Source organism: Mus caroli, chromosome 11, assembly GCF_900094665.2.
Source record: "Mus caroli chromosome 11, CAROLI_EIJ_v1.1, whole genome shotgun sequence".
In the NCBI taxonomy this organism is placed as follows: domain Eukaryota; kingdom Metazoa; phylum Chordata; class Mammalia; order Rodentia; family Muridae; genus Mus; species Mus caroli.
The window spans coordinates 102,049,310-102,076,979 of NC_034580.1; the positions used below are offsets into that span (position 1 = coordinate 102,049,310).

Here is a 27,670-nt window from a genome sequence, read left to right on the forward strand (position 1 = left end):
TAGACCAGGCTGGCCTCGAACTCAGAAATCCGCCTGCCTCTGCCTCCCAAGTGCTGGGATTAAAGGCGTGCACCACCATGCCCAGCGAGCTTCCTTCTTAATTATGTGATCAGTTGTCCATGAAAGTGTCCTCTAGATGTCACAGAATACATCCATAGTTATTAGTGTATTAATTTCTTTGGGGCTTGCTCTCCAATTAGGGAGCAAAAAGGCACGAGTAAACGTAGCAAGAGATGCTACCATTAGACAAGGCCTCAGTCAGGACAGGTACTGCTCTAGCTCAGCCAGGACAGGTACCGCTCTAGCCTGGACTGTCCTAAATTTTGGGGTGTCAAAGGAGGATGGTAGTCTAGTTGTTTGAAAGTAGATGGCAGCCCTCTGAAACTCTCTGGACAGTTTCTGGCCTGTGACCCTCAAAAGATACCTGGAGGACTAGGAAGATGGCTTGGTTAGTAAAGTGCTTGATGTACAAACATGTGAGCCTGAATTTAATCTACCAGATGTCAAGTGAAAAGCTGGGTTCAGCACTGCACATGTGCAACCAGTGCTGGGGAGGTGGAGACAGGAGGATAAGTGAGGCTCACTAGCCAGCCAGTCTAGCTGAATCTGGAAGTTCAAGGTTCACTGAGAAACTCTGCCTCTAAAAATAAGAAGGAGAACAATTGGGAAAGATACCAGATGTCAATCTCAGGCCTTTACCTGCACATCCACATCCACATAGTGCATGCACACACACAAGGTACTCGAATGTCAAAGGTCCGTTCAGATTTAACTGGATGTTGGAAACGATAGCTTAATTTACTCACTTTCCTCTTGGGTCTTGATTTCTCCATCTCTAAAAGGAGATGGTAGTCTAAAAGGAGGATATCTGATATAGAAACAGACTGGAGTAGCATACCAGGTCTTAAGACCTCTTGCTTCCTGACTATCTTTGAGCATATAGAGAGAGGTGTTATATTTAACCTGTAGGTTATCAACTAGTAATAACACAGCAGTTGTTCTATAACTGGTACCTGTATTACTTTTTTATTTGTCCTAAGTTACAGAGGTATGAGGATTAAATGAGGAGAAGCTCACTCTGTAAAATAAGAAAGCATTCTTTGCCAGGCAGTGGTGCCACATACCTTTAATCTCAGCACTCGGGGCAGAGGCAGGCAGATCTCTGTGTGTTCAAGGCCAGCCTGATCTATAAAGTTGAGTTCCAGAATAGCCAGGGCTACATAGAGAAACCCTGCCTCAAACAAAGTGTTCTTTAAACTGTAGTATTTTCATTATTACTACCTAGGCCAAGTTGGTTTGTTGTTGTGGTTTGGTTTGGTTTGGTTAGGTTTTGCAGCTCTTCTCCTGCTATAGAGATTGGAGATTAGAAAAAAGGCCAAAAATGGAAAGGGACAAACAGCCAGGGTTGAGTTCAGTAGAATAGGTAGAGGTTTCCCTCCTGATTTTTGGCCTCAGGCTGCTGAAGTATTGTGGTAGTGAGTACCAGATGCCAGGCTCCAGGGAAAGCTGCTCTTCTCTACCTCTTTTCCTGAACATCATTTGGAAGGGAGAGCACTTCAGAGGCCTTTCCTTCTGCCCTCTGGGCTACTATACACAGGCACTGAACTTTATTTTATAGTCTTTTGTTTTTTTCTAGCCCATCCTTCAGGAAATCACAAATGTCCCGAGCCCGGAGCTTCCCAGACAACAGAAAGGAATGCTCAGGTAAGTTCTGCAGAATCTAGGTGGGCACTGCAGGGGTTGGGGAAGTGTCTTCTTGGAACCATAGATGCCTCTAAATTGGAAAGCCAAAATGAGAGAGTAATTTTCCTGGAAATTGTAAAGTCTCAGGAGGCCTTTAGGAGCTCAAGTGAATCATCCATTTTGATTCCCCCTGGGTCTAGTAATGGACTATCCTGTCTTCCTCAGATCGGGAGACCCAGCTCTATGATAAAGGTGTCAAAGGTGGAACCTATCCCAGGCGCTACCATGTGTCTGTGCATCACAAAGACTACAATGATGGTGAGTGCTCTGCACTGGCCCCTGCTGGGTGGCTGGTCAGAGACCAAACTTTGCCTGGAAAAAAACTCACAAAAGGAGAGTTTAGGGGTGGATGGAAAGGAAACCAATTGCTCTAGCCTCTGCATTTCTTCTTATTCCTGAGGCATTAACTAGATATGGGGGACGGGGGAGGTGGTGTTGGTCCATGAAAATGCTGCCACTGGGAATGTTGTCCTTTGAGTACATGTATACTCCAGGGTGCCACCTTTTTGACGTCATCTTCTGTGGCAGCAACAAATAGTCTAAAGCTGTGGCTGAGAGGTCAGGAACAGAATGCTGAGCAGGTCACTTGAGCTGTGGTTAGTGTCTTTGTAGGGCCTGAGGATCTGTCTTATGCCTTCTCTGTGTTCAGGGCTTCTTGAACCAAACAACATCCGAATTTCTGCTTTTGTGTTGATCTTAGGGGCTGGGACAGCCTTTCTGGCATGAATTGGGGGGGGGGGGGAGGCAGCTGGGATGCACCTGAGCTGGTTGTCACTGTCCTCTGCTTTTCATATCTGGGTTTGTGGCTAGGCTCTGACTTGCTCTGTCCTCACTCTTTTACCCTTTCAGGCAGAAGAACATTTCCCCGAATACGACGGCATCAAGGCAACCTATTCACTCTGGTGCCCTCAAGTCGCTCCTTGAGCACAAATGGCGAGAACATGGGTGTAGCTGTGCAATACCTGGACCCCCGTGGGCGCCTACGGAGTGCAGACAGTGAGAATGCTCTCACTGTGCAGGAAAGGAATGTGCCAACCAAATGTGAGCAGTATCCCTGATTAGGAGGGGTATGGGTGCTGACAGCAGGGCAAGTGCTCAGCTGTGGTACACTGCTCTGGCGTATCCTTCCCACTCTTGAGAGAATTTTGGAACAAGTACCACAGCCTAGAATATAGACCTGATCCCATGGCCATATGATAAGCCATTTCTTCATCTTTAGTTTTCCCATGTTTAAGCTAAAGAATATATTCTTAATCCTTGCCATATCAGATATTTAGGAGCCAGTTAGGCACGATGGTACATGCCTGTAATCTCAGCACTCAGGATGATGAGTCAGAAAGATCTAAAGTTCGTGAGCAGTTTGAGTTATATAGTGAGTTCAAGGCCAGTCTGTGTTATACACCAAGGCCTTATCTAAAAATCATAATGAACAGTTGGAAAATCTGCAGAGAAACTTTGAAAATAAGGTTAGTTGATCAGCACAGAATGCTATTTTATTAGTCTTGTGTTTGTCAGGACTCTGTCCTTAAGGTTCTGTTGACAAGGGCTTAGGCCTACAAGAGAAGGAAGCGGTAGATGGTGCTGGGTCCAAATACAGAAAGTTCATGCTCTAACGCTCTCCTGCTGCTCTCCATAGCTCCTAGTGCTCCCATCAACTGGCGTCGGGGGAAGCTCTTGGGTCAAGGTGCCTTCGGCAGGGTCTACTTGTGCTATGATGTGGACACAGGACGTGAACTTGCTTCTAAGCAGGTCCAGTTTGACCCAGATAGTCCTGAGACAAGCAAGGTATGGCCTTCCCCATGCACCAACCTCCAGCCAAAACACCTATTGAGTACTTGCCTAAAGTGATAACAAGTTACTTCCCCATAACTTCTTCGCAAGCTCCCTTGCTGTTCATCTTAGCTCTAGCCAAGGGGGGAAGGGTCAGTATCCCAAAGGGACTGGAGCCCATGGGAAGACTGCCTCCATTCTAAAGTCCCTAGGAACCCAAACTGAAATGTGATGACCACTTCCCCAAAGGGCACTCTTTATACCCATTTCCCAAACAGTGCCTTGGCCCAGGAGGAAGCTATGGAACTCACTCATTTGTTCTTTTGGAAGTAGGAGTCATACAGTCTATACCTCAGTTTGAATAGGCAAATAAAGTAGTTACTTTAGCTAGGCTTCTATAGCCACTCCTCCCTCCTTCCTCTGCGTAAGGAGTACTACATGCCAAGGGCTACTGAGCATTGTGGCCAAGGGCTAGACAGTTGAGTTTGCTGTTCCCTAGCTGAAGTTCCCAAAGCAGATCCCTGTGAAAGAACAAGATAAGCTGGCCCTAGGTGGGCATAACTGGACCCTGAGTACCTAGGTAGGTGACCACTGGTCCCTCTCTAGGAGGTGAGTGCTCTGGAGTGTGAGATCCAGTTGCTGAAGAACTTGCAGCATGAGCGCATTGTGCAGTACTACGGCTGCCTGCGGGACCGTGCTGAGAAGATCCTCACCATCTTTATGGAGTATATGCCAGGGGTATGTGCCCTTGGATGCATGGGAAATTCACATAAGTGGCTTGACCTAGGCTAGTGGCTGTGGGTCTGAGTCACTCTTGACCTGAGTCTGATCCCATGAGCTGGGAAACCATGTGTAGTGATAGCAGGATTTGATGTCAGGAGGGCCCTTGTGGCTACAGAGAGGGTGTGAGATGAAAAACGGCCCAGGTTCCATCTAACTTGAGAGTCCTGAAGGGCTGGTCCATGTCAGGTAAGCACAGCCTTTCCCTAGAGCAGTGGGTCCCTTCAACCTGGACTTTGTACCAATTGCTTGCAATAAGGACTGTTTGATGCCTTTCCCTAGCTGTCTGACAGCTCATACATGCAAAGGAGACCCAAATGAATCCCTGCTTTACTACAGTCCTGGGGCCTGGAAATAACTTTGTCTCCTCTCACAAGCCAGCCCTCAAGGGGACTCTCTTGACTCCTTATGCTCTATTAGGGCTCTGTAAAAGACCAGTTGAAGGCCTACGGAGCTCTGACAGAGAGTGTGACCCGCAAGTACACCCGGCAGATTCTGGAGGGCATGTCATACCTGCACAGCAACATGATTGTGCATCGGGACATCAAGGGTGAGTGCAGAGAAAGCTGTGGCAGAGGCGTTAAGACCTAGGCTCAGCGAGGCATAGTGCTGTAAACCTTTAATCCCAGGTAGAGCTCTGTGCACTGGGAGGCCAGCTGGTCAGCATAGTGAGTTCTAGGTCTGACAAGCCTACATAGTGAGACCTAGGTTCAAGGCTACCATTCAGTTACCAGTAGACCAATCACTACTAACCATTCTGAGCTTTCTGAAAAAATGGGACCCCAATTACTTCCTTAATTGGAGAAGAGTGTACAAATTGGCTAAACAGTATGGAGGAAATAATCCAAAATGCAAATCTAGACTATGGAGCTGATCCTTTTACTGTGAGGATTCCTGCAGCTCATGTCTAAGTCAGTGGTGGGTCTGGCCTTCCACAGTTTCCAGGCACCTGGAAGGGGAGATTACAGGAAAATAGAAGAGGGTGCAAACTGGTAGCCTCTGCCCTTTCGTGCCTTAGGAGCCAATATCCTCCGAGACTCAGCTGGGAATGTGAAGCTTGGGGATTTTGGGGCCAGCAAACGCCTACAGACCATCTGCATGTCAGGGACAGGCATGCGCTCTGTCACTGGCACACCCTACTGGATGAGTCCTGAAGTCATCAGTGGCGAGGGCTATGGAAGAAAGGCAGATGTGTGGTGAGTACTGGCTATGCTATCTAGCTCGTGACTGACTGAGCTGAAGGATCTCTAAGTCAGACATGACTCGGAGGCTTGACAGCATGAGAGAGAAATGCTGAGGACCTACTCTTGCTGGCTGGTGCACGCAGGGATTGATTCTGTAGCGGGGTGAGGGGATAGATGCAGGGCACAATGGAGTGAATTTTTATGCCAAACAACTAAGGGTTATTGCTAAGGGCTTAAGCCATGGGAGTCAAAATCCCTCATGTTTGATGGATCTCTTTAAAAAGCGGGTTTGGGGTTGGGCCTAGTGGTTAACTCCTTTAATCCCAACACTGGGGAGGCAGAGGCAGTCAGATCTCTGTGAGTTCAAGGCCAGCCTGGTCTACATAGTGAGTTCTAAGCTAACCAGGAACAACATATTGAGACTATGTGAGAAAGGAAGAAGGGAGAGTAGGAAGGAAGGAAGAAGAAAAGAAAAGAAAAAAGAAAAGATGGGTTCTAGAGCTAGGGAGGATGGCTTGATGGGTAAGAGTACTTGCTGTACAAAGTACAAGGACCTAAGTTAAAATCCCTAGACCACATAAAAGCCAGGCATGCCTGTAACTCCAGCACTGCGGGGCAGATAGGTGGATCCTGAGAGGTCTCTGACCAGTGAGTCTAACCAAAAAAGTAACCTTCCATTTTAGTGAGAGACACTTGTCCTGCCTGCTTCTGCATGTACAAATACAGACATGATCAAATGCACATTACACATACACACACACATACACACACACACACACACACACACACACACACACACACACGCACACAGAGCACAGGATCTATTCTGAAGGCCTGGATTTGTCTCTAAACAAGTAAACTCAGTCCCTTCTTGTGCCCAAATGGCTTGCATTTGACTTACTTAACTTTATATCTGACTTCAGAAAGAATCCAAGAGTTACAAGAACAACTCTCCTTGGGAAGTTACCATGGGTCATCCACCAAAGGTGTCTAAATCCTAACTGTCGAAACCTATAAATTTTCCTATATGGCAGCAGGGCTTCTGTAACTGTGAGGCACTATCTTGAAGTATCTGGGTCTCTTTTATAAAGAAACACAGGTCAGAGTGGGTAGTGGGAGATGTGGCAGAGGGTACACAGGTTAGAGTGACTTGGTCAAGGAGTGAGGAACCAGAAACCAAGAAACACAAACAAATGGCTTGGGGAAGTTATTGCTTAATAATATAGAATGTGCTGAATACACACAAGGCTTTGGGTTCAATCTCTCACACAAAATAGACGAGACGACACTCCCGAAACTCAAAAATCAAGGAAATAGGAACTATTTTCACCAACAGGAAACTAATAGAGTTATCTTGAAGGCTCACAGTCTCAGTAAGTGCCCAAATGACATCTTTGCATGGTGGCATATATCTGTAACCCTGTCAGCCTTTAGCTTGGCCCATTAGCTCTTCAGTTTCCATCTGAGAAAGATACCTCCTTCCATCACAGTGTGTAGAGTGGCTGAGAGCCTGAAGCTGGCTGACAAATGACATAAGGGTCTGTCTTCCAGGAGCCTGGGCTGTACTGTGGTGGAAATGCTGACAGAGAAACCACCTTGGGCAGAGTATGAAGCTATGGCTGCCATTTTCAAGATTGCCACCCAGCCTACCAATCCTCAGCTGCCCTCTCACATCTCAGAACACGGCAGGGACTTCCTGAGGCGCATATTTGTGGAAGCTCGTCAGAGACCCTCAGCTGAGGAGCTGCTCACACACCACTTTGCACAGCTAGTGTACTGAGCTCTCAAGGTTATGCAGCTGCCAGCTGCCACCTGCTGAGCAGGCAAGAGGCTGCTGTCAGGCTCAGTGAAGTTGCTGCTTCTTCCAGGCAAGGCTATGACCAGTGGAGCATCGGTCCAGCCATTGTTTGTCTGTGCCCCATCTGCCACTGGGACTCAAAGCCAGGATGGGATAGCTCTGGCATCAAGACTGGGAGCTCCAGCCTGTTGTAAGACCCAAGAGCTTTAGCATCTTAAGCTCAGTATGGCGGGAAGGGCTGGGAACAGTATGCAAGACTGCCATGGGTCCTGCCTACCTTCAGATGTGTCCTAACACTGCAGACAGCACTGAAGTCAAGAGGGACTGGGCACAGGATGTCCTCAAGGGTATGAATAGTGTTACTTCATTCAGAGTGTTACTTTGTTTTTCTCCCAATGTTTGGAGACCACCAGCGGATCTCTGGGCTGCCTAGCATCCCCCAGCCAACAGAAGGTAGAGGTTTGGGCTACCCCACTAAGAGTTTCCAGGTATGCGGTGTCAGTCCTGTCTTACCAAAGATGAATGAAGCAAATGTTATGCTGCCTTATTCTGGGAAGGAGGAGCTACCCCGATAAGCAGGGCCTGAGAAATGGAGCTGCCTCCAGAAACTGGGGAGACCCAGTCTTGTCAATGCAATTGTCTCTGTTTTACAAGTTGGAGTCACTCTTATGCTGTTCCCAGTTTTAAAACTGGAGACTTTGCCCTCTGAGCTCTGGAGACCCATGTGGGCTTAGGCCTGGGACTGGATGGGAGAGCTGATGGCCTCCACCCCCGGCCTGCCCTCTGTTCCCTCACTGGAGCAGAGAAAGTAGACAACACAAGTCAGGGCACCTGGTTCTGGGCAGCTCAGCAAAGTGCTCAGGCTGTCTGCATCTCAAATCTGTCAGGCCTGAGCCAATTCCATGGGACAGAAAGTCCTTGAGCTGCCACAACCGTGTCCAAAGCCACCAGCTGTGTTCCTCAGCCCGCCTTGTCCACTTATCATCAGCCTCATACCCTTCTTGTTACTCCCACAAAGGAGGATGCCAGTAGGGGCTAGGGAAAGAGTTATCTCCAAGCAGCTTAGAGTTGGCCATATTTACCTCAGCCTGGGTGCTGGTCCTTTCTTCCAGCCCCTTTCTTCCCCTCCAAATGTGCCTATTTCTAGAGCTCCTCCCTCCCAACTCCCACATTTTTGGGAGTTATCATTAAAGGAAAGAAGGAAAAAAAAAAAAAAGCCAGTGCCCAGGGATGGGCATCTCCAGGGAGCTGGGGATTAGTGCCAGGCAGCTCTTTGCCAGCCATGCCCACTTCCCCATGGGCACAGAACAAGCCAAAGCCTTCGTTGTATGTTGACGATGCACTTTTATGAATGTAGTTTCTATCGCTGTTTTTAGCCTTTTCACATCATGTAATGTGAGGCCTTGTACTTGTTAATTTATATCTCAGATCCATATTTGATGGTTTTTATATATATATCAATTCTAGACTGTTACCGGTGATGGACTCCTGAAGAGAGAACAGAAATTGAAAGCAGCTGGTTTTGCAGATATGTGTGTTGCACGGTGCCAATTGGGCCTGGGCCCCTCTGTTTTATTTCCTTTCCCTTGGGGGTCTGTCAAGCCACTCTCTAACTGCTCTGAAGCCAGTGAGCAAAGTCCTGCTTCCACCTCAGCCTTTGCCCAAAGTAGGGACTGGCCCCTCTTCTAGACCAAAGCTGCCAAAAGGCAGCTGGGCCTCTCCATGACCCCATCCTGATGGCTATATAGCACCCTTTAGCCTATCCCTATCCACACCCCAAACCCAAAGGAGATAGAGATTGGTGGGCTGACAAGATGTTAGATGAGACAACTCTGCTTGTCACAGGTTCAGGCTCTCACGGAGCTCCCCCCCCATATCCCCATGGGGGCGGGGGAGTGTATTACCTCATAGGCAATGTTTCTAAAATGAACTTAAAAGTAAGCCAACAGATTCTGCACTCCAAAGGGGGGGAAAAAAAAAGACACCTTTTTTGTGCCAAAAACTGTGGACATGCTGGTTCAGCAGCCTCAGGACCAAGCTGTTAATTTATTTTTTTTTATTAACAAATCCAAATGACAAGTTGTGGGCCTCCAGGGTGGCCTGGGCCCAAAGGTTATGAAGGAAGGTTTCCTAGCAGCCCTTGGCCTGCTGTGCAAAGATGCTACGCCACCTTCATTTGTTCTTCATTCCATGGGGTTTATCTGCCTTCACCAACCCCACATGGAAGGGCCAGGCCTGGGTCAGGTGCACGCTGCCACCCTCCTTCCCCTCCCTTCCACTTGCCCAGCTCTGTGTCTGAATTGTGGAATGTGCAGAAGAACCTGCAGCCATAGTTATTGACTATATCTTGACTGAGGGCTTGCAGTGCAAAGCCAGGCCAGTGCATTACTTACAATAAAAGGGATCATTTATATCAGAAGGGTCCTGTGACCATGCTTTCGGTTAAAGGTGGTGGTGGGAATTTTTACAGTGATGGGTTGGGTACAATGCCTCTTAAATAGATCTTGAAATGGCTGCCAAAAGCAGCCTGTGATAACTTGGCCAAGGTGGCCCCTCTCCTTCCCTCTTATCCCAGCGCGTCACTGGGACAGCACTGGTTGTCCATCTGAGCCGAATCTATCAATAGCTGAATTCCTAGGACCATTCATGGTATTTTGTAGTCTTCCTGGCCGAGGGGTTTCCCTTGGTCCCTTACAGAACATCAGTCAGAGGCAAGGTCTCACTGTGTAGCTCTGCTGTCCTGGAACTCACTACATACAACAGGCTGATCTTGAATGCACAGAGACCCACCTGCCTCTGCCTCCTGAGTGCTGGTATTAAAAGCATGTGCTACCATGCCCAGCCCAGCCACTGTTTCTTTACTGCAGCAAGAGACCATCCTTGTCCCATAAATCCAAGGCTTTGTCATGCCTGCTTCCCAGATGCCCACCTGAAGGAAGTCTACAGTGATTCACCCATTAGCAAGACCAGAGGCTGGGCTGCCTAGCAGCCTTTGACCTCTTGCTTACCAATTCATCTGTCCCATAGGCAGTTTGCAGAAGCCAGGACAATAGGGCTTGGGGCGAGACAACTCAGACTTCCACTGAGGGAGCATCTTCACACTTGCCTTGTACCTCTGCTATGTGCTGTCATCCCTCAGTGTGCATGAACTCTGAGAAGCGCAAAGTTTGCCCCTGGAGGTCCTGTAACAGTAGCTGTGACATCCCACTTCATACAAAGAGGCTCCAGGAAGATGACAGTCATGAGGAGAGAAGGTGGAAGATACTGGACTGGCAGCACTTGATAGGCTATGGATTCCTACCATTCTTTGCAGAGTTCTAGGGCAAAGGACTAGGAGGAAACTGGACAGCTGGAATCAGCTAGCAGAAAGGCAGACACCAAGGTCTTGGCCAAGTCAGAAAAGTTCTCTTCTGCACTCCACTGTACTCAAGTGTAGTGAATTAACCTCTGTAGAACCGAAGCCAGGCATGGATGACACAGGCCTTTTTAATCCCAGCACTTTGGAAGCAGAGGCAGGCAGATTTCTGCGTTCTATGCCAATCAGAGCTACAGTGAGACCCTGTCTCAAAAACCCAAAACAGTTGTGTGGTTGCAAGCCAGTGTGCCTGGCTTCTCTGGGACGAGGGTACACAGTGGGATTTCAGGTTTGACAGCTTAACATCCCAAGGTGGCACAGCCCACCAGCCCCCAGCCCCTTTAAGGCCAGGAGTATTGTGGGCTGTCCTCCATTCCCCTTGCTATGAGGAGTCTGCTGCTTGCCTGCCACAAAGCACCCCCATCAGGCCACACAAGAGAGAGTCAAGAGCTGTTTAAATGTTTTTAAAACAGGGTTGATCACAACAGAACAGCACAACAGATGGGGGAGCATAGCTACTGCCGACCCTGTCAGCTGAGGCTCTAGCAAGAGCTTTAGCTTTGTGGTGCAAGGGACCCCCAGACCCTGAAGGCTGCAGGCTGTTTTGCCTCTTCCCCAGCCCTCCCCCACCCCATCCCCACCAGCGAGGTGGCATCTATGAGGCCCAGTAGATGGCACTCTCCCTCTTCCAGTCTCTGTGGCTCATTACCAGGCTAAGGGGCAGAGGTAGATGGGGCGACAAGGGGGTACACAAGGCCCAGGTGGCAGTGAGGGAGCTTGGGACCCTGAGGAGGGCATGCTGACTCCTTGCTGGAGAAAAGGCACCTAAGTAGGGAAGCTGGGCTTGTGGGCCTCCCAGGGAGCCGTGGGGTGAGATGAGGTGGGCTAAAGGACACAGTATGGTGAAAATTCCAATTCTGGTTCCCAACGCCAACCTCCCATAGGAAAAGTAAGGAATCCTGGAGCAGAGCCTTATGCCTGAAACCTGTGTGAGGGAGCCTCATCCTCTCCCACCCCGCGCCTCCAAGCCCATGTTAATCTCCTTTCCACTGCCCAGCGGGAGGCCATGTGCTGGGAGGGAATGGGTGTTAAAGGGGTCTCAGGCCGTCTTGGTGCCTGAGTCCACCTCCTTGTGGGCCCAGAGCTCCTTGTGCTGTTTACGACCAAACCCTTCATCGTAGTTGCCTTTGCTCTTAAACAGCTGCTGAAAGTGAGGTCTGCAGTAAAATTCACCGTGCATTGCAGCATAACTGCCCAGGCTGTGGAAGCAGAGAACATCTGGGTCAGGGCGGGTAGGCAGGGTAGGGTGGGCAAGTAGGTGGGCAGGCCGGAACAGGGCAGGTGCGCACCTGAGTTTGGTGTGGCAGTGTTTGCAACAGAAACAAGAGTTGTGGAAAATGAGCTTGTCTGCCACCAGCCGCTCCATAGGGTACACAGTCTTCTGGCAGGCTGCACAGGTCTCTTTCACCTGAGCCCGCAAGCTAAAGGACTGTGGAGTAGGAGCAGAGTACACTTATTAGCAAGAAGCCGGGTTAGCACCGACCCTTTCCTCCGCCCACACCCACCCTCAGGACCCTACCTTAGACCGTTGTACCGTGCTGCTGCCACTGCTGCCTTTGGCTTCCTGGGGGAAGAGGAACAGTCAGAGGGGTCAGCTCTCCGGTGGCCCAGCCCACACTCGAGGTGGCACAAGGTGCCAAGCAAACAAGCTGCTCTTGTCCCTTTGACCCCTCCCCACCTGGCTGGACACCTACATGAGAGGGGGTGGCCTGGGCGGCTCCGGCAGCTTGGAACATGGCTCTTCAGAGGTGCTTGGTAGCCCTGGAGGAGATGCCGAGCCAAGAGGGTTCTGCAAGGGGAAGTCAGTCAGTGGGGCCCCATGAGCCCTCCCCCACCCTGCAGGCTGGGGTGTTTTTAGGCAGGGGGTTGGGGGGCTGCGGTTGGGACTTTCCCTAAGTCATTTCCTGTTGCTCTGGGTCTTGCCACTTCCGCCCCTCACCCACCCCCAACAGCCTACCCGCCCCTCATTGAGCCCCCAAGGGTTAGGGGGTCCCTGAGTAGAAACATATGTGGAGACAGAACAAAGTTAGCGAGAGTGGCCGGGGACAGGGGCTCCACGGTCTTTGCCTGTGGGAAGCACAGGCAGAGACCCCGCCTGGGATGAAGGGAGGTCAGCAGAGGTCTGGGCAGGGTACCGCCAGACCCGCGCTCCCCCTCACCGGGCTTAGACGTCCAGCCCCCTAGACAGTGCTGGGCCCGACCTCCTGCCTGGCCAGGCTGCGCTGCCTCCCGCTCCCGCTCTTCGGGACCCCAGACCCCGAAACCCCACCCCACCACGGGCCGGCCCTACGGGACCGACGCGAGCCTCGGGATCCCCGCGAGCGCAACGCGCGAACCGCCAGGCGGCGTCGGCCCCGCAACGCTCCGCGCCCCTCCCCCCGGCCGCCGTGGGTCTCACCGGGCCCGGCCTGCGCCGCGGGGCGGGGGTCGGTCGCTGCGGGACCGCCTCGGGTGCAAGTGGCGCGGGCGCGAGCTGCCGCCGCTGCCAATGGTCCCCGAGCGGCAGCCGCCGCCTCACCGCGGCGCCGCCCCCGCCGGCCCCCGCCCCGCGCCCGCCCATTGGCTCCGCGCGCCCGGGGCCGCCTCCGGGAGAAGCCGCCGCCGACCCCCCTCTGTGCTTTGTCTTTCCCTTGCTCGCCGTCCCCCCCGCCTTTGTCTGCCCCCACATCGCTTTCACAGCCCGCGCTCTCCCGCCTCCCGGAGCCAACCTCCTCTGCCGCTCGTGGAGAAGGGACGACGGCGGGGACCGAATCTCAGATCTCGGGAGGAGACGAGTTCAGCCTGCGATCGACAACGCAAGGCTCTTCCGGCGCGGACCTTCAGAAATGGCCTGGGCCTTTACTGCCTCGGTTTACCCGTTAGCCGTTGTGAACGCAGTCCCATTAGCTCCGCCCCCTTCTTGCGCTCTTAAGACCCAGTAGTTTGAGGCACCCCACTGTGGGGACTCCGGAGGCAGGTCCACTGGCAGCCACGGAGTCCTACAGAGGAGGATGGAGGCGGCTCCCTCCGTATACCCCGATGTTAGGCCAAGGGAGCCGGCGGTGGGCCCATGTCACTACTGAAGGGGTGTGACAGATCCGCTATCCGAGAACTGCAGCCCTGTGGTTTCCGAAATCACCAGCCCTCTTAAGCTCGACATCCTAAATGGTTTCTGTGACCAGATTTTGTGGGACTATAACCTCGGGCCTTGCAATGGCCCAGGTCAAGCCCCTATCTGAAAGGACCCGCTTCCTTGCATCAAGCACACCTTGTTCCACCGAAGGGAGCAGAGAGCCATTTAGGCTGGAGTTGTTTAGAGAACAAAGTGCAACAAGAGCTGCTCTTGCAGCTCCACCCCAGCCCACTGCACAGCAGGCTTGAGGACAGCACTGGAAGGACTCTAGGCAGCAACATCTAGGGCACAGACCTCTACTGAGGGCTTTGAGCCCAGCTGGAGACTGTTTTCACATAGCCCTCAGCGACGTATTTCCACACCCCTGTAACAGGAATAAAACTGGTGGCTCTAGCGCAGGCCCACGCGTGTCAGGGAACAGAACAACTTACCGCCTCCTGCCTGGCAGGGGAACAGGGAGGCAGCAGGCAGTATCACCCATCCCCACCCGCGCCCCACTGTGGTGCTAATGCACCCATGCTGAGCTTCGTTTTTCTCCCTCAGCCTCAGGTCGATGTTTGCCTGCACTGAGGCTCAGCCCTGGACTTCCTAATGGGTGTTCCTCCACAACTAGGGGTGACTCTTCCTAGGAAAAATTATCCACACCTATCATCAGATTCTCCAAGGGAGCTGTTTCGTACAAGAAGGGTGAAGCCCTTAGGGACACCAGGCAGCTGCTCCAGGGCACTGATTGGCAGCCCACCCTGCTGGGACAATCTGTGGGCAGAGCTGGAGAAAAAGCTACCACAGTCAGCAGTTAACTAGGAGGAGGAAGGATCGAAAGCTAACTGTGGGCCCACGCCAGCGTTCTGAGTTCGAAGCCACCCTGGGCTACAAGTCATATCCTGGTACACACGACACACACATAAAAAAATTTTTTTTAAAAAAATTTTTTTTAAGTATCTGAGAAAAAGTTGGGCAGGGGCTAGAAGCGCTGGAGTGTCACATGAGCCTCTGTCACATGCCATTTCAGGTCCCCTAGCCTACCTCCTGTAGGAAAATTTTTAAAAAGTTTCTTTAAATGTTCTGTAGTTGTTAGACAAGGTCTCTAGCCCAGGCTGGACTCAAACCAGCTATGTAGCAAAGGGTGGTGTTCAATGCCCATCCTCTTGCCTCTACCCCCAAGTGCTCGGTTTATAAAGTACCCTGCACCATGCCCAGTATATAAAGTCCTGAGGAGCTGGGGATCAAAACATGGTGCTTGCCAGGCAGTGGTGGTGCACGCCTTTAATCCTAGCACTTGGGAGGCAGAGGCAGGTGGATTTCCGAGTTCGAGGCCAGCCTGGTCTACAGAGTGAGTTCCAGGACAGCTAGGGCTACACAGAGAAACCCTGTCTCGGGGAGAAAAAAAAAAGCATGGCACTTCACGTCTGCAGTGTGAGTACTCTGCCAACCAAGACTCAACTATAAAACTTCCTAAGAAAACGTAAAGTTTCCTTAGGGGAGCATTTGATGGTCTGAGAATCCTCAGAAAAAAAGGGGCGTAGGACCTCAGCCAGAGGAGGTGAGGGCCTCACCCAGGGGACTGGCAAGGTGGAAAATGCTGAGCTGGGTTGTACACGTGGGCATGCACAGGAACAAGGTCAGAACAGGTCCCCTTGCTCCTCATCTCTGGCTGCCAGCCAGGACAACAGGTTCTTGGGTTACACTTGCTGGGTATTAGTACCAACCATAAGGAGACAAACATCAGGTTACAAGACAAAATCTTCCACCCTTTGCTGCCCAGAGGTGGGCTTGGCTAGTTGCCAGCACTGGTACCCTTTCTAATAATTTTGCCAAGGCAAAATTTAATACTCAGGCTGGCAAGATGGCTCAGTGGTTAAGAGCACTGACTGCTCTTCCGAAGGTCCTGAATTCAAACCCCAGCAACCACATGGTGGCTCACAACCACCCGTAATGAGATCTGATGCCCTGTTCTGCTGTGTCTGAAGTCAGCTACAGTGTACTTATGTATAATAATAAATAAATCTTTGGGTCAGAGCAAGCAGGGATTGAGCGAGGGGAGTTTACCAAAGTGAGAGGAGCTGACCGGAGCGAGTGGGGTTGACCAGAACGAGCAGAGGTCCTACACCACATGAAAGCTCACAATCATCTGTCCAGCTACAGTGTACTCACATACATAAAATAAATCTTTTTAAAAAAATTTTTATACTCTAGGGAATTAAGAGACCACAGAGCCCGGCAGGGTGGTGCACACCTTTAGTCCCAGCACTCGGGAGGCAGAGGCAGGTGGATTTCTGACTTCGAGGCCAGTCTGGTCTACAGAGTGAGTTCCAGGACGGATGTTTCTTCTAAGACCAGTTTTCTAAGAAACTGGTATGTATGCTTATGAAAGAAATCACTGCCAGGCCGGCGGCACACCCACTTAGCCCACTCTGGAAAAACCAGTGACCTGCAGCCAATCCAGCCTGGCAATCCCAGAAGCCAGCGTACAGGCTCTGAACACAAGGAAACACTGGTGCCATTCCCAACATTCTCTGAAAATTTTAATTTGTTCTGACAATGAAACTAATATAACTTAAGGACTCTTAAGCCCTCAGATGAGGCAAGACATGTATGGCCCTTGGAGGAGGCACCAAGGCAGCAGCTGGCAGGAGGCAGTAAGATGGATTCTTGGGAAAGGAGTGTAATAAATGAGCTAAGATGGTTTTAGGTGTCAGGGCCCATGAGAAGTGGAGATGAGGATGGCCAGTCCCAGCCTTAACTGACCTGGTGCTCAGTAACTGGGGAGATGCCTGAGGCTAGGCAGGGCTAGACTGCTTAGGACTTGTCCCCTTTCAGCCCTTCAGGACCTGGGAGCAGAGGGAAGAGGTACTAGGCTACTGAGAGCAAGTGTTGGGAAGAGGATGTGTAGGTCCCTGGGTCAAGAGTTACTCCGGGCTTGGCCTCGGGGCCCACGCAGCACTTCTTCCTTCTAAGGAGGTCCCCTGAGCTCACACAACAGGATGTGTCAGCTTTCCGGCCTCTCCAAGTCCCTGGTGATTGGGATTCCGTGGGTCTCAAAAGCCACAAAAACAGTGAAGTCCTTTCTAGAATGTCCTTTCAAGTAGCCAACAGTCAGCTCTGCAGGCAGAATATCCTTTGAACCCAGTCTGCGGCCAGAGGCAGATGCTGGTCCTCAAGAAGGCCCCGGGCTCACACCCCACGCCAGCTGGAGGACAGGCTGCAGAGACTCAGAACTCCCAGTCATCCACCTCCAGGTCTTCTAGGTTGGTTACCAGGCCGAAGATCCCACTGTGATCCTGAGACTGGCTGCCCTCGAAGTTGGTGATGGGAGTGACTGGGCGGAGCAACTCAGGCAAAGCCTCAGAAGCACGTCGCTTGATCTGAGGGAGAGAGACAAGGTGGGTATGGATCCTACAACTCAGGTCCCAGAAGCCAAAGCTCCTGCCCTGTGGTGTTCTAGAGCCAAAAAGGAAAGGAAGGAGAGAGCAAGCCTCTCAGAGCTCCAGAAGGACGGTCTTCCTACTAGTTTAAACAAGCAGAGGAAGGATACCTAACCACTGAGGGGGTTCAGTGGCTCAAGTCACAGGGAGCCAGGGCGCTACTTTACCTGCTTGAAGAAGGAGTGGTTCAGCAAGGTGCTGGCGTTTGGCCTGGAGAGAAAGGGGACGAGACCCATATGACCCCTGGGCTCAGCTGTCCAAACCGAGACCCTCTCCTGTCTCACTGGCTCTCCCAGTAACTAACTGCCCAAGCCACCCTCGCCAGTTTCTTAACAGGAAGCCAATTCTTGCTGGGTTTCCAGATATCCACGTGAGAGTTGCAGCCTCTGGAACACTGGCTGCAGCCCCTAGGCTCCCTCTGCTCCCTGAAGTCCACCTGATGGCCAGCAGAGTACCTTGCGTCAGGGTTGCGCTGAAGGCACTGTTCCACAAAGTTGTGGAAGTGAGGCGAGAAGGTTCGGTGGTAGGGGTGGGAAGGCGAGTCGCCATTGGAAGGCCGGAGGCTACCAGTGGCCAGGCTGTCATTCAGGCCAGGGTTGGCGATGGAGCGGGAGGGACTCATGGTCAGCTCCTCAGCAGGGATGGTGCTGGTGTCCAGCAGGCAGGGCACTGTGCCATTAAGTTTCTCTAGCAGCATCTAGGGAAGAGAGATGGGCCTGGGTGAGAGGCCCAGGAGGGCCAGGAGTGTCCTCGCAAATCTCCTCCTCCCTTGAACAAATGGCATCTCTGGCAGAGGAGACAGATGCTGGCTGTGCTGGCTACGTTTATGTCCATTTGACACAAAGCAGAGTCATCGGAGAAAACGCCTCCACATGAACAGGCTATAGGCAGGCCGTTAGAGCATTTTCTAAGTTAGTGACTGATGCGGAAGGGCCCAGTCCACTGTGGACGGTATACCCTTGGGCTGGTGGTCCTGGGTTCTATAGTAAAGCAGGCTGAGGAAGTCCCGGGGAGCAAGGCAGCTATTAAGCAGCACCCCTCATGGCTTCTGCTTGAGTCCCTGCCCTGCCTTCTCTTAGTGCTCTTGTTTCCTACAAGTACACGCCAAGTGCATTTTTCTTCCCCAACTTCCTTTGGTCATGGTGTTTCACCACAGTAGTAACCCCCCTAAGACATCCTGTAAATCTGGCTTTTGCAGAGGAACACTAGCCACTGGCTGGCAGTGAAGGCAGATGGGAAAGAATGGGCTGGTCTGAAAGGCTCAGCATCCTCCCTCCCTTTGCGAGGCACTGAGCCCTCTCTCCAGAGCAGAAGCAGACTGGCATCAGTCTCTGTGCTCCCCGCTCTCTGCTCTGCCAGGGCAGGTGGGTCCAGTGGAGCCCACAGTGGAGCATCTGCCACACAGCACCCTGGGTTGACGGGCATGCTGCACCAGAAGCCAAAGCCTTCAAACTTGTCACATGCAAAACAAGCCACACCTTGAAGATAGCTGTCTGCATAGGTGAGCTCATGAACCTGCTGAGCAGTCCGAGCAGAAGAACTTGGCGAGGTCTCTAGGGCTATACTAATGTGGGAGCCTATAGCCACATGTGACTATATTTACATTAGCCTTAGAATTCTATCCCTCTGACTCAGTGGCCACAGTTTAGGTTATCAACATAACAAGTGGTTAGTGGCTCCCTTACTGTGAGCAGTATAGGGGCAGACCAAGTTCTACTGGACAATGTTGCTCCTGGATATGAACCTAATGTTCACACGAGTGAGGCTCACACTAACTAGGCTCAATCTAACGAGATCCACACTAATTAGGCTCACACTAACTAGGCTCATGCTAACTAGATCCATACTAACTAACCATCTAACTCCTTTCTGAGCATGTCCTGTTTCTCAATTACACATTTCTTGTTTTGTTTTGTTTCTGTTTTTTTCGAGACAGGGTTTCTCTGTATAGCCCTGGCTGTCCTGGAACTCACTCTGTAGACCAGGCTGGCCTTGAACCCAGAAATCCACCTGCCTCTGCCTCCAGAGTACTGAGATTAAAGGCCTGTGCCACCACGCCTGGCCACATTTCTTATTCTAGGCTCAACAACCTAATTATTCTATCAGCTAAGTTAAGAACTAGAATTGATAGATTTGAACCACCTTTCAGATAGATGGCTGGACAGATAATCTGATATTACCCCTACACTTATATCTTCAGCACTTCTCTATTCACTGGGACATGAACCAAACACCCTAGGGAACATATATGGGATGCCCTGCCTCCTTCTCCAGCCCCATCACCCAGCAGCCCCCTGGACCCAAGCTATTTTACAATTCAGATCTAGTTCTTTGTTAGTTCTGAGTCTTAATGTCTCTCTCTCTCTCTTTGTGTGTGTGTGTGTATGTGTGTGCGCGCGCGTGTGTGAGGACGCACTTGTGCATACTTTTGCACTGCTGAAAACAGAACTCCAGACTCAGCACATCTCAGGCAAGTATTCTACCACTTCCAGTCCAAGAATAAGCTTCTGCCCCAATCTTCATGTGGTCAACGGCTAGCGCCTTTTAAGGCTAGACCAGCGCTAGAGAGAGCTCAATGGTTAAGGAAGCTTGCTGCTCTTACAGAAGATCAGAGTTTGGTTCCTAGCAACCATGTCAAGTGGCTTACAGAGTTCCAGGAACTCTGATGCCCTCTTCTGATCTCTGTAGACAATTACATACATGGAGTGCATATGCATGCACTTGTATACACACATGCAAGAATGCACACACACACATCAGTTTTTTTCCAAGTATTATCCTGCCCTATAAGTTGCATTGGTCTCTGCTCCAGGTAGTAGTACTTGGCCATTCTCTAGCTCCAACCTGTGATCCAAGGCGTGAGCCTGAGAGGGGCGGTCTGTGAGCTGAGGGAAGGCCCTGCTCAGTTTCTTGCTTCCTCTCTGGTTCTGGATTTTGCTCTAGGTACCTGAGACCCAGGAAACACTTACCCAAACAATTCCAACTTCATTTCCTGGTATGATGGGGCCTGAATAAGTTTCTCTGGGTTTATCTGTCGAACAAGAGCAGACTACACCCTGGCCTAAATTGTGGTGACAAGGTGAGCACATGCATACTGAGCTTACAGGATGCAGGTTCTAAAAGTATGTGCTAGAATATGGTGGCACAAAACTCAGAGATGCCAGAGAATTTGTATCCACTCATCAAAGGAGGAAGGAAGATTAGGGCTGCTTAGCGAGGCGTGGTGGTACATGCCTGTAATTACAAATCATGGAAGCTGAGGGAAAATTGCTTGGTACTAGCCTGAACTACACAAAGAGCCTATTTCACAAAACAAAGCATAACAAAGTTGGTTCCTGAGGTTTCCCCGGTTTGCATAGCCATGTGGTATCTGTTCTGTGGCCTCTGTCTGTACTGCTGCCCCACCTGCCCCACCCCTGGGCTGGGCTCCTGACCACATTTATCACCAGAGAAGGGAACAAAGAATTGCACAAGCACCCTGTATCAAGGGTGGAAAGCTTGAAGAAAAAAGTGACTTTCTTTCATGTCAGTGTCCAAATACGGCAGGAAGCAGCAGACACGTGTAGAAGGCTGGCAGGGGAGAAGGAAGGGAGCACTGATGGCAGGCTTACCTGAGTGGCAGGCATATCTTTGAAGGGGACGTGGCCATTGGCTAGTTCACACGCTGTGATTCCCACACTGTAGATATCGGACTTGGCATCATAACCCTGAAGATTCTAAGTCAGAAGAAAAGCCACAGATGACTCCATTTGTAGCCTTGGGTTTTCTTAAATAGGAAGGAACAAAAACAAAGACTGCCATCCCACAGTCAGGACCATAACTCAGACCACGCTGTGACCTAACTGCCGTGTGAGGAGAGCCAATGCCTGGTGCTGCTGTGAAATAAGCAGGCACGCTGAGATGGATGTGCCCATTCAGCACAGGGATCTAAAGCTCCGAGTACTTCCAGAATGGCCCCTAGCCCTAGGATGGGCAGTGTTTCTGAGGCAAACACAATAGTGTCAGGTACAGCTGGGGACCTTGCATGTCCGAAGCAGGCAGGTAATGCTTGTGCTGTGTGCTACACCACACTTGGCCAACAAGGACTCTTCCTTCTATACTCCTCTTACCAGACACAGGAGCAGCCCCACCCAGCACACTCCTGCATTTCCCTGGGGAATCAAGGGGCTCCCTGTGTCCAAGGACACAGACCTGCTGGAGGACTTCTGGGCTGAGCCAAGGCAGGACCTTGATACTATATTTGGGGAAATCGTGGACTGCACGCTGCCGCTGCCCATGACTAATCATGCTAAGGTTGCTGCGTAAACCAGACAGGTAGACCTTCCCATCCGTGGAGATCAGAATGTGGCTGGCCTTGACACTCCTGTGGGGAAGTAAAGACAGGATCATGGTCATGTCCCAGTGTTGCAGAAGGGCAAGCTTCACATGGTACATATGGCTAGCTCTCTCCTCTGGGCATATCACAAGTATGTAACTGCAGCTCATACATATGTACATGAATTTATAAACATTTTTAAACATGTCTGAAAATGAAAAAAATAACATGGCCCCATTTATGTAGTTAGATTTTTATTTTATTTTATTTTTTCTTTGAGACAGGGTTTCTCGGTGTAGCCCTGGCTGTCCTGGAACTCACTTTATAGACCAGGCTGGCCTTGAACTAGGAAATCCACCTGCCTCTGCCTCCCAAGCGCTGGGATTAAAGGCGTGTGCCACCACTGACCGGCTAGATTTTTATTATTATTTATTTTGTGCAGCAGGGTCTTCTTCTGTAACCCTGACTATCCTGGAAGTCCTCTGTAGACCAGGCTGGTCTTGAACTTATAGAGATCCACCTGCCTGTGTCTCTGGAGTGCTGAGACTAACTAGCATTTAATTATCATTATACTTTATAACTTACTATGTCCCTAGTGTCAAAGTGTCCTCTAAATCTGTATCTTTTTTTAAAAAAAAAAACTTTTAGCCGGGCGTGGTGGCACACACCTTTAATCCCAGCACTTGGGAGGCAGAGGCAGGCAGATTTCTGAGTTCGAAGCCAGCCTGGTCTACAAAGTGAGTTCCAGGACAGCCAGGGCTACACAAAGAAACCCTGTCTCGAAAAAAACCAAAAAAGAAAAAAACCAAAAAAAAACCCAAACTTTTATTATATGTCTGTAAGTACACTGTACAGTCACTCTCTTCAGACACACCAGAAGAGAGCATTAGATCCTATTACAGATGGTTGTAAGCCACCATGTGGTTGCTGGGATTTGAACTCAGAATATCTGGAAGAGCAATCAGTGCTCTTAACCGCTGAGCCATCTAAATCTGTATCTTCATCCCCACAGATTAGTGCATCTCTCAACCTTCTTCAGAAGGTCTGTGCCATGGATGGGGATCAGTGCAGAAACTCACAAATGGCTGGAATGCAGCTGTGTCTGTCAGTGGTCAGCCATAAATAGCACATTTGAACCATTCTCTTCCTATCAAGGCTCAAGGACCATTGCAAACAAAAGGATAGAAAGACTAAGAACCAGAGGTAGGAGGACCTGACCAAAACAGATTTTTCTGGACCCAGTAGGACCACTGCACCCATGAACTCACAGAAACTGCAGGTGCCTGCAGAAGGCCCGAAAGAAAACCAAGCAGTCAGCATTGTAGCAGGGAGGAGAGGGGCTCAAGAGCCTCCACCCCTAACTGACAGGTTGACAGCTGCTGGGGAGTCTTTAGCAGTGTGGCTCCTGGTGTGTCTGTATCCAGTAGCAGGCTCCAGCCAGCTAGCCTGGATCTCAGGTACTCAGGTAACCTAGGCTGGCCACAACTCTTTTTTTTTTTTTTTAAGTTTATTTATTTATTTATTTGTTTGTTTGTTTTGTTTTGAGACACGGTTTCTCTGTGTAGCCCTGGCTGTCCTGGAACTCACTCTGTAGACCAGGCTGGTCTCGAACTCAGAAATCCGCCTGCCTCTGCCTCCCAAGTGCTGGGATTAAAGGCGTGCCACCACGCCCGGCCTCTGGCTAATACTTTTAATCTGCACTTTTGTTCTTGGGTATTCTTGGCAAGTGCAAGATTACCTAATCATTTTATGTCAAGCAACTCCTCTCTCAGTGCTGAGCAAGACTCATCTTCGCTGCTCCCTGTATACATCCGATTGATTCTTGCTTCTGATTGGCATCTCTAATCCAGGGATCTAACATTTACCCATTCTCCAGGAAGAGACACTCAAGGTATTTCCAACTTAGTGCAAATGTCACAGATGTCAGCATGCAGGTCTACTGTCGGGCACACAGCCAGACCTGATGATGAGCCTGGGTCCCATCAGCCCCTAACCACCTCCAGGTATGTGTACAATGTGACATCTTATCTTCATCTGAGATCTCTGATGACTGAGTGTCTGTGGATGACTGCTAGGGCCTGCTCTGCAGTAACTTCCCATCCTGACATTCTGCTGTCCTTTCCCTGTTTTGACAATCTTCTTGTTGCTCATGTGTGTTCAGACAAAGCTAACATCTGTCACTCTGGTATACATTACTTTATTTATAGTGTCATTTATGAAATAAAAATATTTAAACCTAATATAATCAAGTTTATCATTTTCTTGCTCTATGCTTCTTAAATGACCAGAAGTAACTGTGTGTCTCAGGTCCGAAAGCTATTCCTCACAGTTGACTTCTACTTAAGTCTGCAGTTCGGGGTTGGCAATGTGGCTCAGTGGGTAAAGGCACTTGCTGCCAAGCCTGACTACCTCAGTTTGATCCCTGAAACCTACAAGGTGGAAAAGAGGCTCCAGTTCCATTATCTTCCCCACTAGGAGTTAACTAATAAGCAAACTGTTTTTGCCCTGTCCATGGGCCTGCTCTGAAGTACACATGAGTAAGGCAGGGTCAGGGGTGAGGGGCAGTGGTCCACAGCAGATGTCCCTCACACAATAAAGATCATATGACTTCAGCACTGACTAGCTAGACTGTCCTCAAGGGGCAAGCTTAGAATCCAGATCCTTGACTATGAACTCCAGGTTGGCTAGTAAAGGGTTAAGCGGCTTGGAACACACCTGTGCACATAGCCCATGTGATGGATGTAGTCTAAGGCCTTTAGCACCCCCTGCAGGATGTATGCAATCGCCAGTTCATTCATGCCATCCATGAAGTGTGTGCCAATGAGATCCTTTGCAGAGCCTGAAAAGGACGTCAGGAATAACAGGAGAAAGCAACAGCATGGAACCCACCAACAGCTCTGCAAGCCTTCGCACTCACCGTACGCCATAAATGATGTGACGACCCACAGTTCATTGTCTGCGATGAAGGTGGCTCGATACGGCACTATGTTGGGATGGCTGAAGAGTTTAGAGACATGAAGCTCCCCCTGAAAGCAAAGGCAAAGCTGAGGTCGCAGTCAGGAATGTGTCCAGCTTGAAGATGGCAGTAGTATAGGGACCTAGTACCTTCCGATGCTCTCCTCAGAATCCGTCCAGGGCAGGAAGGCCCACCATACTTGAGGAAAGCCACCTTATTTGCCCACTTAAGCCTCTTGGTGGCCCTGCCAGCCACCAACACCCAAGAGCCTTAAAAACAACCCCTCACCGTGCAGGGCCACTGCTGACAACACAGCGAGAGTTAACCACCTCGGAAAAGACAAAAATAAAACGGTGGCCAACACAGGGCGTGACTCACTTAAAGGAAGAGTCCTCTTTAAGTCAAGAGTAAGATCCCAGTTTGGGCACTGAGGCAGGAGGACTGTAAGCTTGAGGTCAGGCTGGGTAACAGAGCAAAATGCTATCTAAAAATGAACAAAAAAATATATTTTCACACTATACAGCAAAGTATAAGACTTAACAAAATTAGTGGACAAATGACAAGTATGGAATACAAGGAGACATCCCCAGCACCTTGACTGGGGGCTCTTTCCCTGAAAGCAGGTATATGAAACACTTGGAAAAAAAAATCAGGGGCTGGAGAGATGGCTCAGTGGTTAAAAGCACTGACTGCTTGTCCAGAGGTCCTGAGTTCAATTCCCAGCACCCTATATGCACACACACAATTTTATGTATGTGAGTACACTGTTGCCGACTTCAGACACACCACAAGAGGGCATCAAATCCCATTACAGGTGGGTGTGAGCCACCATGTGGTTGCTGGGAATTGAATTCAGGACCTCTGAAAGAGTAGCCAGTGCTCTTAACCCCTGAGCCATCTCTGCAGCCCAGTAAATAATTTTTAAAAGAAGAAGAAGGAGGAGGAGGAGGAGGAGGAGGAGGGGGGGGGGAAGAGGAGGAGGAAGAGGAGGAGGAAGAAGAAAGAGGACGAAGAAGAAGAAAGAGGAAGAAGTAAGAAGAAGAAAAAGAAGAAGAGGAAGAAGGAAGAAGAAGAAAGAAGAAAGAAGAAAGAAGAAGAAAAAAGAAGAAGATGTTGTTCAAAGGAACCTCAGACAAGCCAGGTAGCTGTATCTGTTATGCCAGTGCTTAGAGCAGTGGGTCTCAACCTTCCTAATGCCGCAGCCCTTCAATACAGTTCTTTATGCTGTGGTGACCCCAACCATAAAATTATTTCTTTGCTACTCCATAACTGCAATTTTGCTACTGTTATGAATTATAATGTAAATATCTGATAAACAAGATTTCTGATATGACCCCAAAGGGGTTGAAATCCACAGGTTGAGAACCACGGGATTAAAAAGCTGGGACAGGCGGACTGATGAGATTGTTCTAGACCAGCCTGAACATGAGACCCTATCTCAAAAAGAAACAAAAAGTAAAAACTTCAGAAATGTCAGGTTCTGGTACTGGCCCCGTCTAGTGACCATGAAGAGAAGTTGGGCAGCACGGTCAGGGTCCGGGGAGTATCACTTGAGGAGAACAGGACAGGTAAGGAAGGGCGGGAGCTGCACACTGAGTCCACACTGCACTGGATGCTACACAGACTGGTATCACAGGACCAGGAGGAATCAATCGTACCCCACTCAGTTCCCAAACCAGCTTAAAAGAGGGAGGCTCCTTGCTTGTCAAACTGAAAGGTGCCTGCAGCAAACAGGACACTCAGGGCCAGAAAATGGCCACTGGTGGCAGAGCAAGTGGCTCTACTGTGACCAAGCCTTCCTGGGACTGATTCTGTCTCTGCTGCTTTCTGCTGTGCTTGTGGGCAGACATGCTACTTAGCCTCTCTGAATAACACAGAACAAACCAAAGAGAAATGTTTAAAGTGGGGCCAGCTGGGTGGAGCAGCACCACAGCCCGATCAACTGTCAGATGCTAAGATTCTTCACTGATGCCTCATGACTTCTCATGTGGTCTACCTTAGTCTCCTGCAGAAACCCCTAGAGGAATGACCATGTGGCCAGGAGCACCCCCACCCCCACCCCGCTCCCTCCAAGGCCCACACCCATGCTTCATTACCTGCAAGAATGTCACCATCTCATTGGAACAAGCTTCTAGGTTGATCCTTCGTACTGTCACATACTCTCCCGTTGGTTTGTACCTGGCTAAATTCACTGTCATCAAGTCCTCAAACCCTTTGCCTAAGAGAAAAGAGGAATGACTTACACAAAACCAGCCACCAAGATCTGTCTACTCTAAAGAAAGAGGAACTCCATTTCAGCAGGAAAGTCTAGTTACAAAGTTCACTGCTGGAACTTTCATACTTGACATTTCTTGGTTTATCCATCACTCCTTCTCTGACAATCACTGTAGCAGTCTATGGCCTCCTGAAATGACTTCCCATACTTGGCACAAGAAACCCACAGAAGCCCATTGTCACCATGAAAGCTCCCAGATGGCTGAGGGCACTGTAGTGGGAATGTAAGCATGTCCCCGGGAGTTACCTATGACAGTGAGCAGCTCATAACACCCGCCCTCTGGCAGAAAGCTGCTCATGATCTCTGGTTTGGAGAAAGATGCTATGGACTCTGAGCTCGCCTCATTGGCCTAAAGGAAAAGAAAAAGAGGTTAACTGAGAAAACAGAGGTGGAGAGTGGGGCAGAGGCAGTCACAGATAAATGAGGAGCCTTGCCTCTACAACACACAGCAATGCTGACTGTGCCAAAGAAGCACTGCTGGCTCTACCTGAAGAGGAACACAGCATATGGGTGTTTAGTCAACACTCCTGGCAGAACAAGAGTTGTGAGATCTACAAGCAAGGACAACTATCCCAGTCAACGGCCATTCTGCTGGTCCTCCCCAGTGACTGACTGCTAAAGTCTACCAAGTTTTGGCTGGGGAAGGATGTGTGGAGAAAGACATACCAAAGAAGTGAGCAGGTAGAGAAATACAGGGTTCTACGTCTTCTGCTTCATTAAGATCCAATTTTTAAAAGCCCAATTGCAGGATTCTAAAAGGTCAGACTGGTAAGCTTGCTTTAGAGCAGTTCTCAACCTGTAGGTCACAACCCTTTTAAGGGTCAACTGACTCTTTTACAGGGGTCGCATATCAGATATCTACATTATTATTCATAACGGTAGCTAGCAAAATTACAG

At 50.0% G+C, this 27,670-nt stretch overlaps 3 protein-coding genes across 10 annotated transcripts in view; 1 reads left to right on the plus strand and 2 right to left on the minus strand.

Moving 5' to 3' along the window:
* Positions 1–8,708, plus strand: part of Map3k3 (mitogen-activated protein kinase kinase kinase 3) — a 68,975-nt gene extending 60,267 nt beyond the window's left edge. Inside the window, exons 9-16 of the mRNA XM_021177855.2 lie at positions 1,637–1,704; positions 1,909–2,001; positions 2,593–2,784; positions 3,380–3,528; positions 4,120–4,251; positions 4,714–4,843; positions 5,312–5,489; positions 7,029–8,708. Coding sequence (XP_021033514.1) covers positions 1,637–1,704; positions 1,909–2,001; positions 2,593–2,784; positions 3,380–3,528; positions 4,120–4,251; positions 4,714–4,843; positions 5,312–5,489; positions 7,029–7,257 — 1,171 coding nt within the window. The 3' untranslated portion in view covers positions 7,258–8,708. The remainder of the gene's footprint in view (positions 1–1,636; positions 1,705–1,908; positions 2,002–2,592; positions 2,785–3,379; positions 3,529–4,119; positions 4,252–4,713; positions 4,844–5,311; positions 5,490–7,028) is intronic.
* Positions 8,709–9,292: 584 nt separating this feature from the next.
* Positions 9,293–14,195, minus strand: Limd2 (LIM domain containing 2). Of its 3 annotated transcripts, none has more exons than XM_029483221.1 (5): positions 13,399–14,195; positions 12,385–12,479; positions 12,210–12,254; positions 11,980–12,119; positions 9,293–11,889 (listed from the first exon to the last, which is right to left on the minus strand). In XM_029483221.1, exons 2-5 carry the CDS (start codon positions 12,424–12,426, stop codon positions 11,730–11,732), a joined length of 387 nt encoding a protein of 128 aa, XP_029339081.1. In that variant the 5' UTR covers positions 12,427–12,479; positions 13,399–14,195; the 3' UTR covers positions 9,293–11,729. The 3 variants fall into 3 exon arrangements, with proteins under 3 accessions (XP_029339081.1, XP_021033517.1, XP_021033516.1); XM_021177858.2 differs by lacking the exon at positions 13,399–14,195 and adding an exon at positions 13,089–13,214; XM_021177857.2 differs by lacking the exon at positions 13,399–14,195 and adding an exon at positions 12,850–13,012.
* A 2,111-nt stretch (positions 14,196–16,306) lies between these two features.
* Strada (STE20 related adaptor alpha) overlaps positions 16,307–27,670 on the minus strand; it is a 32,478-nt gene continuing 21,114 nt past the window's right edge. For 5 of the 6 annotated variants that reach the window (XM_029483222.1, XM_021177859.1, XM_021177864.1 and 2 more), the window contains 9 exons: positions 27,020–27,122; positions 26,595–26,716; positions 24,460–24,568; positions 24,258–24,381; positions 21,419–21,590; positions 20,839–20,943; positions 17,683–17,924; positions 17,395–17,437; positions 16,307–17,167 (listed from right to left, as the gene is read on the minus strand). In XM_029483222.1, the coding sequence (XP_029339082.1) occupies positions 17,015–17,167; positions 17,395–17,437; positions 17,683–17,924; positions 20,839–20,943; positions 21,419–21,590; positions 24,258–24,381; positions 24,460–24,568; positions 26,595–26,716; positions 27,020–27,122 (1,173 nt within the window). In that variant the 3' untranslated portion in view covers positions 16,307–17,014. The remainder of the gene's footprint in view (positions 17,168–17,394; positions 17,438–17,682; positions 17,925–20,838; positions 20,944–21,418; positions 21,591–24,257; positions 24,382–24,459; positions 24,569–26,594; positions 26,717–27,019; positions 27,123–27,670) is intronic. The other variant, XM_021177861.1, reaches the window with a different exon arrangement.

Coding starts and splice junctions, on each gene's coding strand:
- Limd2 (XM_029483221.1), bottom strand. CDS start 12,426: ATGTTCCAAGCTGCCGGAGCCGCCCAGGCCACCCCCTCTCAT. Junction 12,255..12,384: donor CCCAGGCCACCCCCTCTCAT/GTAGGTGTCCAG, acceptor CTCTTCCCCCAG/GAAGCCAAAGGCAGCAGTGG. Junction 12,120..12,209: donor GCACGGTACAACGGTCTAAG/GTAGGGTCCTGA, acceptor CCTACTCCACAG/TCCTTTAGCTTGCGGGCTCA.